Below are 19,297 nucleotides of genomic sequence, written 5' to 3'. Positions count from 1 at the left end.
TATAGTTTATCGGCATAAAAATAGCAGTACTGTAATGTGTTCTTTCGTGCCTAGTAGTTTTGATTTAAATACTTTCTCTCCAATTTTAATTACGGTCGAGTTTCATCCATGTTGCTGATGCACGATAATTTATAGTCATTAGCAGCTGGAACATTGTTTTTTCAGCTTCAGCTACAACTTGCAGCTTAAATTTAGCAGTATGTTTCCTTGCCAATCTTTTATCCATACTGAACAAGGGTATAATGTAAAATATATATCAGTCCTATTCTAATTAACGTTATTTGTACTATAACTACGGTAATTGTTTATTACTGTAATGATGGTTGAAATACAAGCAAGGCTGTTGTTATCTGATTCGGTGATAAGCAAAACAACAGTTTCTCGTTTGGCTGTTTATGGCTGTACGCATTTATGCAAGAGTATAACGTTACTAACAATACTTTTATCATTCTCTTTTACTTTTTTAACTAGAAGATGGGATAAAGCCATGGAGTAAAAAAACTTTGTCTATTGCAATTTGGTCTCTCTCTCGCTGCCTGATTGTATGCTGCTGCCTGCACCCGCGTGAAATTTAAAAATATTTTATAAATATTGTTGTATTGGTATTAATTGCTTATCCCATTGCAAAATCAAATTATCATAAGGCAAATTATCGTAACTTGAGCATTACCCGAGTATTTTAATAGTATTATCACAAAAAGTGCATTTAGTCATGAAAATGAGATGAAAATACAGTAATTAATGAATATTTTTCAGTGAAAAATACCATGAATGGGCGAATTTTCAGCGAATAATGCATATATACAGTATGTTCCATACAGAAATACGCGAATAGGTGAGTCAGCGAATCGTGAGACCGCAAATATGGGGGGTTTGGTTGGCACTCATCTCAACCTTGTAGCGGCGTGGTGGTATAGCCAGGATCGCCTATACTGAAGTGGGTACCTCACAGAGAAGGAGTAGTCCGATTGCTAACGAAGTACTAACATAAGCTTTTGTGACAAAGGACATTTCTGATCACCAACAAAGCAAACAATATTGCCCCTGCCCAGGGCAAAGTACAATGACATGACAACCAAAACAAACAAAAACTGTCACCTACACCTTTCAATTGGAAAAAAAAATCTCCACCACCCAACACTAAAAAACTGGTGGGCACTCCTGATACATAGTAACCCCCAGGCTCACCTAAGACTCAGCACCCTGAGTCAAGGCAAAGAGATAAAATAAAGGAAGGAATACAGTACTCCCTACACTTCCTCACCGAACACTAAGCCAGCCATGGACAAAGGCCCTAATGTACTGCATTTTTCGTAGACTGTTTCTACGTCTCTCAAGTAATGCATTAAGAAAATCATTAAGAACACTGACTTGCATTTCCAGAATATAGACTGCAAAATTGAAGAAAGGGATACATGTACTGCAGAACTGAAGAAAGGGAAAGATTACAGTATGTTTAAAAGCTACCGAGGTAACGACTGCCCTCACATCATGGGCTCTTACCTTCAAGACAGTCAAGTCATCCTCATTAATCTGGGAGTGTGCTTCCACAATGAGGTCTCTCAAAAAGAACGAGAGTGCATTCTTAGACAATGGCCTCAACGGATTCTTCATCAAGCACCAAAAGTTACTTACTGGACCTCTGATCTTTTCTGTCCACTGGAGATAATATCTAATAGCCCTTACAGGGCACAGAACTCTCTCTTCCTCTTCTGTCCCAAAGATGTCTGATAAACTTTTAACAGTAAAAGAACGAGGCCAGGGATGTGCCAGATTCTCATTCTTTGCAAGAAAACTCAAGAGGAGGGAACACACTACATCTCCTTGGGAATACCTGATCCTTTTATCCATCGTGTGGATTTCACTAACCCTTTTAGCCGTAGCTAGGGCCACCAAAAACAAAGACTTTTTTGTAAGGTCCCTCAGTGACGAAGAACGCATGGGCTAGAAAGTCGTAGTCAGTTGGGATTTTTGCAGGTTCAGTAATAACCCCAGATCTGTGTCAACGGTAGTCTCTTGAAGGTCATTCATGCACCTCACTTTCATGGGAGAGCATATCAGCCAGGCATTCAGATAGAGAGATATATAGTAAACCCCCATATTCGCGGGGGATGCGTACCGCAACCCCCCCGTGAATAGCTAAAATCTGCAAATACTTGAAACCCCTCTTAAAAACACTTAGAACTGCCTATTTTGAGAGTTTAAACACATGAAAAACCCTCTAAAAATGCTTATACCTGGGTATTTTAAAAGTTTTATCACAAAAAGTGCATTTAGTCAGGAAAATATGAAAATACAGTAATTAGTGAATATTTCTCAGTGAAAAATACTGCGAATGGGCGAATTTCCGCGAATAATGGGTAGATACGTTCCACTGAGAAATCCGCAAATACATGAGTCCGAGAATCGTGAGAGTGCAAATACGGGGGGGTTTACTGTATCTTGATTCCTATCAAGTGGAGCCACTTGGTCATTGGGGCGAGCATTCGAGTAAAAACTTGTGGGGCTGTTGACAGTTCAAAATACAAAGGCTGACACTGAAAAACCTGGTTCCCAAAGACAAATCTCAGGTACTTCCTCGACTCTTGATGTGTGAGAACATGGAAATATGCATCTCTAGTTTTGAGAGAGATCATCCAGTTCCCTTGAAGAATGGATGCAAGGATGGGTTGGGTCATCTCCATGTGGAACTTTGTTTTCTTGATGAAGAAGTTCAAGGCACTCATGTCTAGGACTGGCCTCCATCCTCCTGTGGCCTTGGGAACCACAAACGATCAGTTGTAGAACCTTTTGGACTCAACATCTTCCACTACCTCTATTGCTCCCTTCTTGAGGAGGGAAGAGACTTCTTATGAAAGAGCCGAAAACTTCTCAGATCATATAATTCGATGGGAGTACTGGCCAATGGAGGCTTCTCCTTGAAGGGTATACAATACCCCTCCTTCAATACTTGACCTACCCACTGCTCTGCCCCTTTCTCCTTCCACCTTTCCCAGAAAAGGTGGAGTCTAGCCCTTATGGGCACATGAAGGACTGGGGCCTCACTTCCGAGCGGCAGGCTTGGAGGAGGATCTTTTGATCGCTCACAAGGCAAAGTTAACTGTACCTCGCAGTCTGGATTGAGACCTTTGTCGGGCACCTCGAAAGGGCTGTGACTGAAGGGGAGAGGCAGATCTGGAGGTAATGGTGGCCCAATCCCTGGGACGACTAGCTGACTGGGAAAGCAGATCCTGCATTAACTTCTTGTGCAAGTGGGAGGTGATTTTCTCAATTGCTGCTTGAGGAAATAGGTGCAGACCATCAAAGGGTGAGAAGAGAAGCACTGACTTGTGTGAAGCTGTGATGCCCTTGGAGGTAAAAGAGACCCACAGTTCTCTTTTCTTAAGGATCACCATGGCATATAATGAGGTCACCTCTAGAGAACCGTCCCTGACGGCTTTGTTGGCACAAGAAAGCACACTGCACCAATCCGCTGCAATATTATCAGGAAGATCAGGAAAGTCTCGAATCTTTTTAGCTAGTGCTCCAATGGGAAACTAAGAAGCTAAAGAACCTTACACAGGTTCTTAAGCAAAGGGTCAATTTCTAAGGCCGAAAACATAATTTCTGCAGAAGAGAAGGCAGACCTCCAGGCCTAGTCAATAAGACTGGAGAAGTTCCCCTGGGAGGACGCAGCCACTCCCAAGGAGGGAGCTTCTCCAGTTGCGTATGACTGATATCTTCTGGATGATAAGCGAGAGGGTGGAATGCTGAAGGATGCCTTGCCTTGACACCTCTTCTCTGCTAGCCAGCTGTCTACTTCAAACAAGGCCTTCTTAGAAGAAGACAAAAGAACCATCTTGGGTAGCTTATTTGAACTGGTTGGCTTATCGCTCATCATAAACGAGGAGGCCAGAGAAGTAGGTGCTGCTGGGGTGAAAAACCATGAAAATTCTGAAGCAAATACCTAAACAAGGAAGCATAGGCCGATGGAACTTCCTCCTGGCCCATTTCCTCTCCTTCCGAAGAAATAAGGTAAAGCGAAGGATCCGCAGGGGTGACTACTGACACAAATGAGGCCTTCTGTAGGAGTCCCAAAATGTTGTCTAACTGTTTCTGGAGAGGAGCCCATGAAGGATGTAACCCCTTAGCAGAAGGTGGGCCCATGTCAAGCAATGTGCTAGAAGAAGCCAAACCAGCCAAAGTCAGCGCTGAGAGCTTGGATGAAGAAGCCAAAACAACAGGAACTGGCGATCCAAAGTAACTGACCGTTCAACTGAAGAAGGGTGCTTGGCACCAAAGGGATGTCAACAACTGCATGAGACCAGATATGCAACGTTGTTCAGGTGCCATTGGGCGCTCGGCTACTACCAGGCGCTTGGCTACTACTGGGCGCTCCGTCACTACTGGGTGCTCAGCCACTAGTGGGCTCTTGGCAACAAACGGGCGCTCACTTTCGAAAGAGTGACAGCAGAAGAGCGCGGGCACTCTCGGGACGAGGCATGCTTAGCCGAGTGAGAAGTATGCTTAGAAGTCACAGACAATAGTCCAGGCATCACTGATTGGTGTTGAGACTAGGAAAAGCACTCGGGACTGTCCCAAGCACTGCACGATGGCTGGGGGCTACAGGAAGGCTCCCTAAGCCTTTTGCTGGGTAGTGGAGGGTACTGATCCCTGAACGTCGAAAGCCTTTTCAGAGGGCATGACTCGTCCGAGAAACGTCACTGGCGCCCCTTACTCGGACTCGAGTCTCCGGAGCTGGAAGAAAAATTATGAAAAGCTGAGACGCCTTCCCAGTGGCTGTCTTTTGTCGCAAGCTGAGACACAACCCGTGGGCAGACCCTATCGACCTCCCTTGGGCCTTGAGTATGCTTCCTCCAAGGGTTGGGGGAGTATAACAGTGACCTTTGCCTGGGAGAATCGGTGGGACAGGCAGCCACCTCCTCCACTATCACTTCACTTGCACTACCACTTTTCTCACTGAAATTATCCACAGATTCCCCAATTTGGGCCAGAGAACTTGCGAGCAGACCAAACTTTTGGTCAAACCTTTGCTTGAGGCTGGCAAAGTGGTCTGGATCGGAAGTGCGGGAGCCAGGAGATGGAGCAGTTGGAATTGGAGGAGGGCTGGAAATGGGAGAAATTAATTTAGCAAGAGAGGAGACAACAAGCACAGCAACATTATTAGACGTAGGACTAGAACCCTGGTTAGCTAAGGATTTTATTTTGGCTCTACAAGCTGCTTTCCTCTTATGGTCTCTCTCTAGTTTAGAAAGGTGAGAAGCAAAAGTCTTCCATTTATTCTCATCCCACTCTTTACACTCCTTGCACATCAATTCAACAAAACATACCTGTCCTCTACATGCGGTGCACAAGGTATGCGAGTCATAGCAAGCTTTTGTCAATCGATTATTGTAGCCTTTGCTGCAATACCGAAAGCTAGAAGAGCTCGAGTCTGACATGGTCAACTAGCAGTACAAGTAAAAAATCAGTAAGTCTCCTAAAGAGAACCAGTAACAATAATGGTTTTCACTGAAAATCTATCTAAATAATCAATGCCGAAGGCTACCGGGTCAAAAATGCTTCACCAACAGGGAACCAAAGAATTCAAATTCAGCTGCGAATCTCAACATCGTGTGTGGTCTTAAGCTGGCAGAAACAAATTGAGCTCTTGGTTGACTTGTTCCTCTCTTGCTCCGAACGTGAGCGGGGCTAGTCACCTACACAAAAGAAAAGAGTAGCGTTACCACAAATTTTCAGAATTTAAGCTGCCGTCGAGTAGAAACTCTTAGCTGAGTAATTACTGGGTAAGTTACTTATATAAAAAGTTAATATATATTAGCCTATCCACTTTACTCCACTCTTTTTAGTCAAAATAACTCACCCTTAATTAGAGATTGGGAGTGCAATGTACATGTAAAAATATTAAAAAGTTTTACTCCACCAAGATGAGTAAGAGCCAATTGTTTCCAGTGGGCAGGATCTTACATATACAGTACTCTTAAACAAATCCACCTGAATCAAAGTAACAATATATCAAAAGTATGAAGTTGATAGCAACAGATATGTACATTGGAAGGAAAGGGGCACCAAGGCAGAGTGCAACAGTTCACCACATTACAAATGACATGTTCTTTAAATGTCAAGTGACTTGTTTTTGCAGATTTTAACTACACCAGAGGGGTTGGGATTTTCCTTTTGTTTAGTTTATTTTGTACAACTTCTGTATAATTCCAATAAATTTTACATCAGTAAAGGAACATAACTGATTCCTTCTTTCCGTTAAGTGCAATTTTGCAAATGCTTGATGCAGTAGTTTTGTGATAAGGGTTTAAAATGTGTGTTTTACTTCCAGGTCTAGGAAGCTAATAATGTTTTATTGTCTATAGCTTTAGTAACAGATGAAATATGGAATGTTCCTAAACACTGATGAAACTTGACATTCAATCATGTTGTACAGTAAACATTACATCCTTGCAAATGACATTTTCTTAAATGTCTACTTTTTAACACATTTGCAAATTTTGCATAATCAAATGCCATGTATGTGAATCTAAAACAATACATGCTATGAGTCCAGTGCCTTTTATGGAATTAGACTAAAATGCTATGAGTCCAGTGCCTTTTACGAAATTAGACTAAGACAACTATGAAAATGATCTGGCTAAACTTCTGTACAACACTGTAAGAACTAGGAAACTTGTGAGGGCTGTCAACTGGAAGCTTAACAAGGCTTTCTGCAGGGAGATGTAGCAGCCTTCTTTTTCCTTTGCTTACTAGCTTTGGAAAGAGATGGCAAGGAGGCAACAGTAATATATGACGAAGATGAAGATGAAGACAAAGACAAAACCGAAGCCAACAACAATTTCCTTTGCCTCTTCTTCAACTTCTTCCCAAGCATAGCCAAGGTCAACACAAAATAAAGAAAATGGAAGGGGACTGCCCCCACACTTGAAGAACACAACTCTTTTGGGTACATCAATGAAGAGAGTGGGGAGACACTGAATATGTAGGAGTGGTCCAGGAGCCAGTGGAGACTGTGACTGTTGAAGTCATAACAGTCACAGTAAAGCAGTGACATGTGACAACTTACTTGCCTTCGGGTGGTCAAGGAGGGAAGAAACACTGGGCTCACCTGCAAGGCCCAGGGAAGCCCACAACCCCTTGAGCTGCTTGACCTCTGCCACACCTGGAAATAAAGTCAGGCTAGAGTGAAGCTCTTCCTTCCCACCCCTACTCCCCCCCACGAGAGAGAGTGTCCTTAAGAGGATAAAAGTATACCTTAGTTTTACCAGACCACTGAGCTGATTAACAGCTCTCCTAGGGCTGGCCCGAAGGATTAGACTTATTTTACGTGGCTAAGAACCAATTGGTTACTTAGCAACGGGACTTACAGCTTATTGTGGAATCCGAACCACATTATAACGAGAAATGAATTTCTTTCACCAGAAATAAATTCCTCTAACTCTTCATCAGCCGGCTGGGGGAATTGAACTCCGGCCCATCGAGTGACAGTCCGCAGCTCTACCGGCTCACCCAACGAAGAGCTTCCTCCAGAGGAAATCTTTCCCTCAGAAAGAAAAGAGGTCGTGTGAGATGCTGGACTGGGTGTCCTATCCGCCTAGAAGGCTCTCTGCTGAACTTTCAATAACAGTTGGTGGGGGGGGGGTCCTTTAGGAGTAGCAACAGTGGGAGGAGTTTGGCAGGTGGAAGAAAAGTACCAAAGAGGGCCTTTAGCGTCACTGGCAGAGTATCATAATCCAATGACATCAGGAAAACCTTTTCCTCTCTTATTCTTAGCATTCTGATTAAACCCATGCTTCGGGCAGGAGGCACAGAAGGTGTGAGGGTCCACCTCTACAGAGGTATGGAACCTGTTACAAGGCTTGTCCTTCCCTAAGCAGACTGAAAACCTGAGGTTTCCTTGTAGAAGACTGAAAAGAGCGAGGGTTTTGGCTCACTGTTTATTTATCAAGCAATCAGCAAAAACAATCATCCAAAGGCAAAGAGAATACAGGCAGTCCCCAGTTATCGGCGGCCTCAGCTACTGGCAATCTGTTTTTACAGCGTTTGTCTACCGATGACAATAACTGGATTTTCGGCGCCAATATGCACCAGTACCCACTTATCAGCAGCGATAACCAAAGATCAGTGTCAATACCCACCTAACAGAGGTGCTGATCCCCGCTTATCAGCGCTATTTATTGATTTCTGGTTATCAGCGATTTTCGGTTATTGTCACGCCGTCGGGAACGGAAACCCTGGCAATAACCAGGGACTGCCTGCACTCAAAGAGCTCTTTAGCTAGCCAAACGTGACTGCTAGAGGCAAAGTGGAGTGCACACTGACAGGTGGGCAGGGCTTTACCCTACCTGCTGATGGTTAACAACCTTGTCTGAATGTTAAACAGCCATTCCAGCTCATATTCGCAAACTGAATCCCAATGCAAAGAAAAGTGTTAGCATTTGTGTATGAACAAACAACTATTCCATCTGTGATACAGCACTTAGTTAATAACCCTCACTGTGCAGACACAGGGACCTGACAACAGTCATGAGACACAAAACTGCTAAAACTCATTGCACAACTATATGTATCAACATGAGTGAACTGCATAAATCTACAAAGGGCTTTACTACACATTAAACAGTGAGAAGTTATGAGAGATCTAGCAGAATTATAGTGTTCTCTAATTCATGAAACATTATTATCCTTTGGCATTTCTTCACTAAATAAGAGATTAGAGGACAAACGCACCCTACGATCATTGCCTTTGGCGACTGCATAGCTGATAGCACCTGAGCTAGACAAAGAGCATTCAGCATGCTACCAAATAAAATGTGCTGAAGAAGCAATATCACTACTTTGCCTATGTTTGGCAATAAGGAAGCAATCTCCAAAATAGTGCTTTCTTGCAAGGAAGCAATAGCACCTGATGAAGCACCTACATCTATTGTTGAAGGATGAACAGACACGCACGATTTAGTGTGTATTTCAGTTCTCACAGAAACAAATGATAGGCCTTCTAAAGAAGATGACCTAGTGCAAACAGCAGGAGTTTGAGAATGGTCTCTTCTCTTGGAAGGGATAAACAAATCACCCGGAGCCTCTCCAAATGCTCATGTAAGCCCAATTCAACCAGCTTTTATAATTAAGCAAAGATGTAGTTTTTTTTTATTTTTTGTTAGTCTGCAAGAACTGAATCAAGGCTTGGGAGAAGTAAATAAGGCTGAAGCAGAGGACAATGATTCTTTATCTAAGCTCCTTGGCTACCTGTAACACTTTCTATCATTCAATAGTTGCAATTGGGACTGGGAACTGGTCTCATATTTTACAATGCACATCTAGGCAAAATATAACTCCTACAGGCACTACACAGTAAATGAAATTCTCTCTGTAAGCTACACATGAAATTACTTTACTGCCTGCAAGAGCTGTCAATGCATCTATGCAAAGCCATCACGAAAATCAGACGCGAAAAATAGATTATTTAACAAATTTAACACTGATCACTTCACGAGGGCTGGAATCACCAACTAAATATTAAAACCAAGTAAATTACTATATCATAATTTCATCACAAAATAACATGACTTAAGCAGGTAGTAAAACCATAAACCGTTAAGGAATAAATTTGGTTACAAGTCAAGACCATGAACTATAATTTACTGTATTATTCCAAATATCGAAAATTCATAAATATTAAATGAATACACAATTCAAAACAAATCTCACAGTTTGCAATATCTGATATGTGAGTAACAAAAACAAGAGTCCACTTGGCTTAGCAAAGGTCAATGAACCTCCCAGCAAAATATTATTCAGACTATAAGCTATTCATGATCATCTTAATTTAAATGCAAGATGAAACTGGTATAAAAACGACCAGTTTCTAAATAGTGAAGATTATGTGAACAAAATGATTGCTCAAAATGACAAGGATACTTATAGGGGCAGTGGCAGTAAAAGAAAGACACTCTCCAAGAAGGTTCAAATAAATAGCATTAAATATACTGTACTTACTAAAGCCCGAGGAACATGAATTATAATGATAGTAAAACAATCACAAAGATGTGGAAACAAAAGATAACACAAACTGAAACAGTAAAAATAAATTCAAGAAAAGTGAAAACTGGTCCAGTTCTGGGGTACAAAGCCAGCATGTCTGTTCAGACTGACAGGCATTTCAAAGCCCAGATGTAAAGGTGGTGAACTGTATTCTTCTTGTATTTTTATTTTAGCACAACTGAAAAGGGAGCTGATGCACCTAAAGGAAGTTGTAAAATGATGGGTTTTTAGTGCCAAACCAAAAGGAAGAGCAAAATGGACAGTATTTCCACTGTTCAGCAGCTCATACTGGTTGGATAAAACTTGGGTAACGGGTATGAAAGCAGTGTTTTCTGAACCTGGATTCCTTGCAAGATACCACACAGCAAATATCATATGCTATTTAACAATTAAGAGCAATCTGACTGGTATTTTGACTGAATAACTCTGGCAGCTCAAGATTATACAAAACAAGATTTTATGCTTGCATGTGAACACCACAAAACTGTACTAACTGAAACTTTTGGTTGGAGAGATCTAAGAATATAAGAAAATGACAGACAATATAAATTTCATTTGTACCGGCTCCAGGACATCCACTTTCACATCTTCCAGCTCAGAAGTGCTTTCAATCTTTGTCATCTTTGACTTTACAGATGGCCTTCCTCTTTTTCTCTTCTTTGGCACCGTTGCTATAGATTCAACAGCATCATCACTGTCCTCACTTATTCCACTTTCCTCTCGGAAGCTTTCTGGGTGGACAACCTGTTAAATGGACCCATGAAAGATTACATAATGAAATCCATCTATTTTGAAGAATAAAACCAACAAAATTATTCAATACATTGTGCCACATTGAAAAATACTGTATAGACATTAATGTAGTTATTAAATTACCTTATAGACAATTTTCATGTTTGTCTTGGGATCATATATCTCATCATGATGAGCTGTCAGAGGAACAGTTAGTCGCCTCTGCTGCAAGAGGGATGTGATTTGTTCTAGCTGCTCCTTGTGAACTGGTTGTAAAGCTTGAAATGTATTTCCCTGAAAACATAAAATAAACTGTGGTAATTGTAAATGCTTGTATACTGTACAGAATTAGTTGTACAGCCATATTTATATTGAAGCTACATGACTGCATAGGTTTTGTTCAAAATTCACTAACTGGCAACCTAACATGCTTCATATCTATCTTTTACTTGAATGTGAAAACATATTTATTTTAAAAAAGAAGGCCACCGTATCAGTAAATTCTATCACATGCATCAAAACTGTATGAAAATATTCCATTTAGCCAACTTTTGGAAAGCAGTGATGAAACATTTCCAAAAATTTCATTCACACAGCACGGATGCATTGTACACAAAAAAAAAAAGTCCTCATCAAACCTAGGTTCAAATGTTAAATACAAAAAATAAAGAACTTTTCCATAAAAATGATATCACTAGCATTGCACCCATAACATTTTCAGTAGCCCTATTTGATTACAGTATTTTTATGCCTCAATGCTGTGTGATGCAACCATTTGAGTACAAGAAACATGAACCACCTGGAACACAGGTCTATAATGTGTAGAGACAATGAAATGATCTTGGAAATATTTATTTTATATTTGTTATAAGAATATTTAGATTTTCATAAAAAATAAAATGATTTGTGTTATATTTCCTAACCACTTCAAAAAGAATGGTTTACAGGCAAATATTCACCTATGCAATTACACTTTTGTTAATGCCAAAGATTTATACCTAGGCCTAGGCATGTTAGTTTTCTTTACTTGCTAAAAAACACATTAAACTTAGCCTTCACAATTAAGAAAATAACATTCTTAGCCAGTTAAAAAAGTGTTACATTTGCCTTGGCATTAATACTAATAAATATTTGGATTAATGGTCATCTTCTCGATATAATTTATATCATCATCTTTTATTCTCCAAAGCACAAGTAATCCCTAAAAATCCTTTAGTAAATGAAATTACATCTCAGAAACCTTAGATTATTTTCATTAGGCCTATACTGTAAATCATTTTGCAACATGCAGTTTGAAAATAGCCTAAAACTTTACAATTCTTGAAAAACTTTTTGTAATTCATGTTTTTATTTTGAAAAATTTGTTATAACTGCTGAGCTTATTAGGTCAACTGTTATAAGCTGTAGAGGAGTTAAGACTACTACTGTGCATAGCACATTAAACAAGCTAGCATTGACGGCACTGCTAACCTTATCACACCTTGCTTTGAGCTAAGCAATATACAAAAAATCAACTCATGACAAATAATTGCAAATTATACCAATGCATAAGAGACCATATTTATACCCACAGGGAAAATAGTGTTAGCTGCGAATTAACGAATTATTGACATATATGACATTGTAAATAAAAAAAAATTAACACTGCTTGGCAACCGTTATGTTGAGTCTGAGATTTTGGAAAATACAAAAAGAATCATGTAGCATCATATCTGAGCATGCCTGTACAACCTTGAAATGTATTTCTCCAAAAACATAAAAACAGATTTTAATATTTGAAAGTATATTAATATAAGTAAGTTGAACACGACCAGTGAGCCATTCTAGACTTTCAAAGGATTAATCTAAAAGACTTGGACAAACAGATATTGTTGATATTTTCACTTAACAATGCATTAAAAAAGCAAAAGTTGGCTTCTTGAAAAACTATTATGTATCTGATATAATTAAGGTGAATATTTCAGATTTGCAACAAATAATTGTAGCTACAAAAACAACAGCATATGAAATTTATACCAACATTCTATAATACTTAAAGCTACCACTCTTCACTCCCTCAGACCTAAACCAAAATTATAGCAAAAGAGGCTATTGACAGTAATGTACACAACAATAAGCACTGAACCGAAGGCATGTCCTTATCACCTAACCTAACCAAAACTAATATGGTTCTGAAAAGTGGTGTAACAGCATCCCAGCCCAAAAATTAAGTAATCTATATTCCCCCCCCCACAAAAAAAACTGGAAAAGTAACACCTAAGATGTAAAATCCCACAATTTACTAGAAAGAAAAATATCTAGAAGTACTTACAGTAACCCTTATGGGTAATCTTCATAAGCCAATCAGCACAAACTTGTGTTTAATCACAAAATTAAAAGATACTACTACTGAGATAACTGAAACATGAAACAAAAGAATGACACGGTATGTAATGTGCTCAATGAAGCATTATCTCAAGCAGAAGGCAATACTGTGCTACAAAACTGACACTGTTGCCTATACGACGTGCACTACCACAAAAACAGAGAGAGACTGAGGTGAACTTATATTAGTGGGCATGGCAGCAGTGAGAATTTTTCTGGATCTTGAAAGAGACTTGGATTTCTGCAGCCACAGAAATAAAGCAATTTGTGGTTAATGGCACTGTGATGAAATAATTATTAAACTGAGAATTTGAGGGGCATAGTGATGAAACAATAATAAAATGGAGAAGTTAACAGCCATACTTTGTATGCCCTTTAATGATAATTACCACTATGCTTGGAAACATTACAAAACCAAAATTTTTGGATGGATATCTTCATAAAGTATTAAGCCACACTTTTAGATTAAATGCACTTAGCAGTTAGGACATTTTAATGTTAAAGAAAACACATTATCATTGTCTTGGCTTAACAGATAATACTAGGCACACTCCATTAAGTGAGGTATTGGCTACCCAGTTATATAGAGTATTTTGTCATCTTTCAGTATTTAAATTTTTCCTTAGCTGCACTATTAGAGCTAATACATGACAGACTATTCCAAATATTATAACATGTCCTATTTTAACAGCAAACCAGATATTCTTTTGAAATTTTAGAATTATACATTCATTCCATATTAAAAAATATATATTCCTAAAACAGAAACTACCACAGGTTGATAGCTAATAAATTTTTAAGTTCCCAGCACCAACATTTACACCAGAGTCATATGATACCCATAAACTAAGTACTGTAATAATAAATTTCTGATAACTAACCTGTTGAACAAGTTGTATAGGATTTTCTTTTGAGCCAAGTGGCTTAGTAGAATCTCCAGTTGGTAACTGGAGTATTTGAGGTGGCTCATCACCTTCCGATGAAAAATAAACAATCGATGTCAGTGGAGGCAAATTTTCTGCTGGACCATCATTTCCTTTAAAAAGAATAAGTGACAACAATTAACATTAAATTTTAAAGTATACAACAATTGAGCCTCCAAAATACACACCACAATCATAGAGTTCAACAATTTTAACTGAATAATGCAGAAAATAATGTATATGTAAACACATCTACTTATTTAAAAAATTTCTAAAAAAAAAAACTGTTAAACTGAGAGAGTACAACAGATGCAGGACTTAAACGCTGTTTAAACAAGATCATATTGAATGTTACAGCCTACCTCAACCCAGCATGCCCCTATGCCCACACTATACAACATCCTTGCTGTTTGGCTGTGTTCACTATCAAGATATCTGGCTTTGAGCTTGGTTCCCTAAGTCTCTTAACTATGTGTTGGTGCTCTTTGTCTTTTGACCAAATTATGAAATCTTGAGGTACTGCAGATCCTTTATGATTACAATAATTTCATTAATTGCTGTGTTATACATCCAAAAGCATGTCTTGTGTGACTCCAATTCAAGCTCTGGTTAAATATGCTAAGCCACCTCTATACAAAGAGAATTTTTATAGTACAACCCATGTCTCTAATAAAGGTAAGAATTATTTGAATACTAAAGTTATAATTCTTTTAGAAAAAATGAAAGGCTTACTTCTATGCTAAACTTCCTTCATCTCTCAGATAACAGATAAAGTTCTTAAGCTGAATGGTTAAGGTTTGGATACAAATATGATTTGGTACAGTACATGTTTAAAATGGCATTGTTCATATTTACAATGATACTGTTTGGTCATCTGAAGTATTAACTTTATGGCTACAATTTCAAAATAGCATTGAAAACCAGAAAAATGTCTTAAAAGTGAGCATAAATGATAAGGTTTGAAGGGTCACAGTTAGGCTAGCCCAAATTAGACATCAAGCATTTAAAAGACTTTTGGCTTTTACACACAAACCATACCCACAATACAAGTTTTCCAAGTAATTTGTATTTTTTCTAGGTATAAAAATTGAAGCCCTTCCATGTATGGAGTAACCTTCAGCATTCACTGGAATGGCAGCAGACTTGGATAACAATAAAGGTAATCTAGTGGAGATGGGGGAGGGGAATTACTCAATCTCTCCTTATACATGCCAGCCATTCTTCCTCTGGCAGTAGGGAGAGCATAGGAAGGTAAAACTTATGTGAAAGGCTTTGGTTTGTATAACTAGGAAAAATACAGATTACTTAAAAAAAATTGCTATCTATTCCTGAGAGGTACAATCTCTACAACTTTCATATTTGAAGACTTTCCCCTTAGGGGAGGTAAGCCTCAGAGAAAAAATCAAGAAAAAAACATTTTTATGATAAAATAAAGTTTTATATGTACTTACCAAGCAATTACATAGCTAACTAGCTCTCCACACAGCAGTCTTAAGAATTAAAATTTTCGTGGTGGCACTACCATTGTTAGAGTAGATGACAGGGTCGCCCACTTTCAGGATTGATAGGTACAACTCAGCAAAGAGCTTCAATTCGTTTGATGCCCAATGTCCATTGCAGGGAGGAGGGTGGGCTCCGATTATGTAATTGCTTGGTAAGTATACAGTAAACACCCCGTATTCGTCTTTGGAACATATCTACCCATTATTTGCGGAAAATTTACCCATTCGCGGTATTTTTCACAGAGAAATATTCACTGAATACTGGATTTTCATCTCATTTTCATGACTAAATGCACTCTTTGTGATAAAACTATTAAAATACTCAGGTAATGCTCAAGTTACGATAATTCACCTTATAATAATTCGATTTTGCAATGGGGTAAGCAATTAATACCGATACGACAATATTATTTATAAAATATTTTTAAATTTCATTCAGGCGCAGGCAGCAGCGTAATCATGTAGTGAGAGAGACCAAATTACAACAGACAACTTTTCTTCCATCTCTTTATCCCATCTTCTAGTTAAAAAAGTAAAAGAGAATGATAAAAGTATTGTTAGTAACGTTATACTCTTGCGCAAATGCATACAGCCATAAACAACCGACCAAGAAACTGTTGTTTTGCTTATATTCGAATCAGACAACAACAGCCGTTTACCTGTACTTCAACCATCGTACGGTAGTAAACAATTACCGTAGGTTATGGCACAAATGACGTTAAGTAGAATAGGACTCATATATTTTTACATTATACCCTTATTCGGTATGGACGAAAGATCGTCAAGGAAATATACTGGTAAATTTAAGCTGTAAGTTGTAGCTGAAGCTGAGAAAAAACAATGTTCAAGCTGCTAATGACTATACTGTAAATTATCATGCATCGGCAACATGGATGAAACTCGATCGTAATAATGGGAGAGAAAGTGTTTTAATCAAAACTACTGGGCATGAAAGAACACATTACTGTTATTTTTACTCCGATAAACGATAAACATGTAAAGCTTGTATTATGGTAAAATCAACTGAAAATAGCGAACAGAATCTTGAATTTTTTTTTACACAAAACAAATGCCCCAAAATGTTCATTGTCAATCGTCATCTATTAATGAAAATAATAGATAAACTAATTCCACAAGACATATTTTAGTTATATTTCCACTTAAAAACACTTTGTATGATGAAAAATGCCCTTGCCCCTTATAAATAAAGTATCCAGACTATAGAGATTCATTTATGCAAACTAGAAGCAAGAAAAGCTCTCTGAACTGAGTTAAATGCGGCGAAATAAACACAGCATAAACATTTCCAAACCAAAACACTGATGATCCCTGTGATCGCAATTTATAATACAAAAGCAATATAAGAATATATACAATATTATTGGATACAGTGAATTAAGGCATAACATTTTAAAAGATCCATGGAAAAGATGCATCTTCGTTATGTTGACGTTTGTATAATACGATATGCGAATATATAGTAGAGTATAATGTAGGCTATGCTACTGTGTATGTATACAATATACCATAGTGTAGGCTAAGCTAATTCTTGTTTGTTATTCAATTTCTCTTTGTATTGAATTATCATAAGTCACTTTGCATGAACCTCCAGAATTAGCTGACATTAATACTATAATTACTATACCGGTGTATGTAAAGAGTATATTTTATAGCGTAGGTTAGGCTACCATATATGTATACAGTACTGTACATGGTACCGAATAACCTAGTATAAGCTAGGCTATGTTCGAGATATGTTTTGGTATTTCTTATGTTTTTCCAACAACCGATAGTTCTTTGCTGGGTGAGCGGGTTCCGTTCTCAGCTACCACTCTGTTGGTTGCGAGTTCGAATCTCCGACCGGCCAGTGAAGAGCAAGAGGAATTTGTTTCTGGTGATAGAAATTCATTTCTCGCTGTAATGTGGTTTGGATTCCACAATAAGCTGTAGGTTCCGTTGCTAGGTAACCAATTGGTTCTTAGCCACGTAAAAATAAATCTAATCCTTCGGGCCAGCCCTAGGAGAGCTGTTAATCAGCTCAGTGGTCTGGTTAAACTAAGATATACTTTTATTTTTCCAACAAACGATGGTTTTTTGGAACCTAACCCCATCGTAAGTAGGATAATACCTGTATAAGCATTTTTAGTTTGTTTTATGTGTGTCTGAACTATTAAAATAGGCAGTTATAAGTGTTTTTAGAAGGGTTCTAAGTATTCGCTGGTTTCAGCTATTCGTGGGGGGGTGTGGTATGCATCGCCCGCGAATACAGGGGGTTTACTGTATATAAAACTTTATTTTATAATAAAAATGTAATTTTTATACAAGTGACTTATCAAGCAATCACACAGCTGATTCCACATTGTGAGGAGGTGGGAATCATGGACATGTTCTAATCCAAAACATTAATAAAGATAATGACTTTGAACTAGAGAGGTTGCTATCATTGGTTAATGCTTGCTGTACCTTAACTGGTAAGAGAGTTGCTTTAGGCGAGTACCGCCTCTGGTTGGCGCTCATCTTAACCTGTAGAGGACTTGACAGTATTGGCCAAGAGTCGCCCATACTTTAGTGGGTACTTTGCAGCCATGGTAGTTCACCAATGGCTGACAAAGACAAAAAATAGTGCCCTTGCCCTGGGCATAGACCAGAATAAGCACAACATTGCCACCTACAACTAAAATAAAGAACCACTAACCCAACCATTAAAACTGGTGGGTACTCCAGGTACACTGTACCCCCAAGGCTTCCCTTAAACTCAACGACCGTACAACAAGGCAAAGGGATAGAAGAGGGACAGAGAGCCCTCTATGCTTCCTTTCTCAACTATGCCAGCCATGGATCCTGGAAGTTGGCACCAAGGACCTGGAATTTGGCACCAAGAGTCCCACTGTTGACATCTAGTGCCCAAGTACTGGCTCTAAACTCTCCACAGTTGGCACCAAGCGCCTGGGAGTTGGCGCCAAATGATCGAGTGCCTAAGATTGATGAGGCAGGCGCCAAGCGAGTCAAAAAGGAGCGATGCTCCTGGCTGAGTGTGACAGCTCAAACCTCATGAGCTCTGACCGTAACGGAAGATAAAACACCTTCCTGAATTGAGAATACACTTCTGTAATCGAACTTCTAAGAAAGAAAGACGGCACATTCATTGACAGGGGGCATGAAGGGATCTTCATTAAGCACCAAAGCTTGTCAGAGGGTCTTCTGATCTTTTCTGTCCTCTAAAGACAGAACTTCAAGGTTCCCACAGGACAAAGAAGTCTCTCTTTCTCCTCTGGCCCGAGGATGTCCGCTAAGCTCCTAATAATGAAAGAGCAAGGCCGAGGCTTCGAAACATCCTCATTCTTGGAGAGGAAAACAAGAAAGAGATAGAGAGAGAGAGAGAGAGAGAGAGAGAGTATACTGCATTTCCACTTGCAAAACCTACTCTCACAATGAAGGCTTACTGCTTGCTCACGAGTTTGCAATCGCTAATGCCGAGAAAAAGAGTGTCCTCCCCAGTGAGATTCTTAAAAGAGGTCGATCTGGGAAGTTCGAAGGATGAGCTCATAAGCCACTTCAGAACAATGTCCAAATTCCAGGTGAGAAAATCCAGGCTTTCTAATGGAGGTTTCGAAGGATCTGATAAAATCTCCGAGGTCTTAGAACAATGACCTATACCCCTTTAAGGTAGAGGGAGACAGCTACCTATCAGTCCTCAGGAAAGATAAAAATTCAGCTAACTTGCTTATA

General features: G+C 39.1%; 1 protein-coding gene across 1 annotated transcript in view; it reads right to left on the bottom strand.

Annotated features, from left to right (window-relative positions):
• Positions 1-19,297, bottom strand: part of LOC136850203 (serine-rich adhesin for platelets-like) — a 114,270-nt gene that overhangs the window by 58,905 nt on the left and 36,068 nt on the right. The window contains exons 3-5 of the mRNA XM_067123842.1: positions 14,025-14,179; positions 10,924-11,073; positions 10,609-10,791 (exon numbers count right to left, since the gene is read on the bottom strand). Of these exons, the coding sequence (XP_066979943.1) occupies positions 10,609-10,791; positions 10,924-11,073; positions 14,025-14,179 (488 nt within the window). The remainder of the gene's footprint in view (positions 1-10,608; positions 10,792-10,923; positions 11,074-14,024; positions 14,180-19,297) is intronic.

The sequence above is a fragment of the Macrobrachium rosenbergii genome, chromosome 21, assembly GCF_040412425.1.
Source record: "Macrobrachium rosenbergii isolate ZJJX-2024 chromosome 21, ASM4041242v1, whole genome shotgun sequence".
NCBI classification, from domain to species: Eukaryota; Metazoa; Arthropoda; class Malacostraca; order Decapoda; family Palaemonidae; genus Macrobrachium; species Macrobrachium rosenbergii.
Note: the sequence above shows the minus strand (reverse complement) of the source record. Positions and strands in the feature narration are given on the sequence as shown.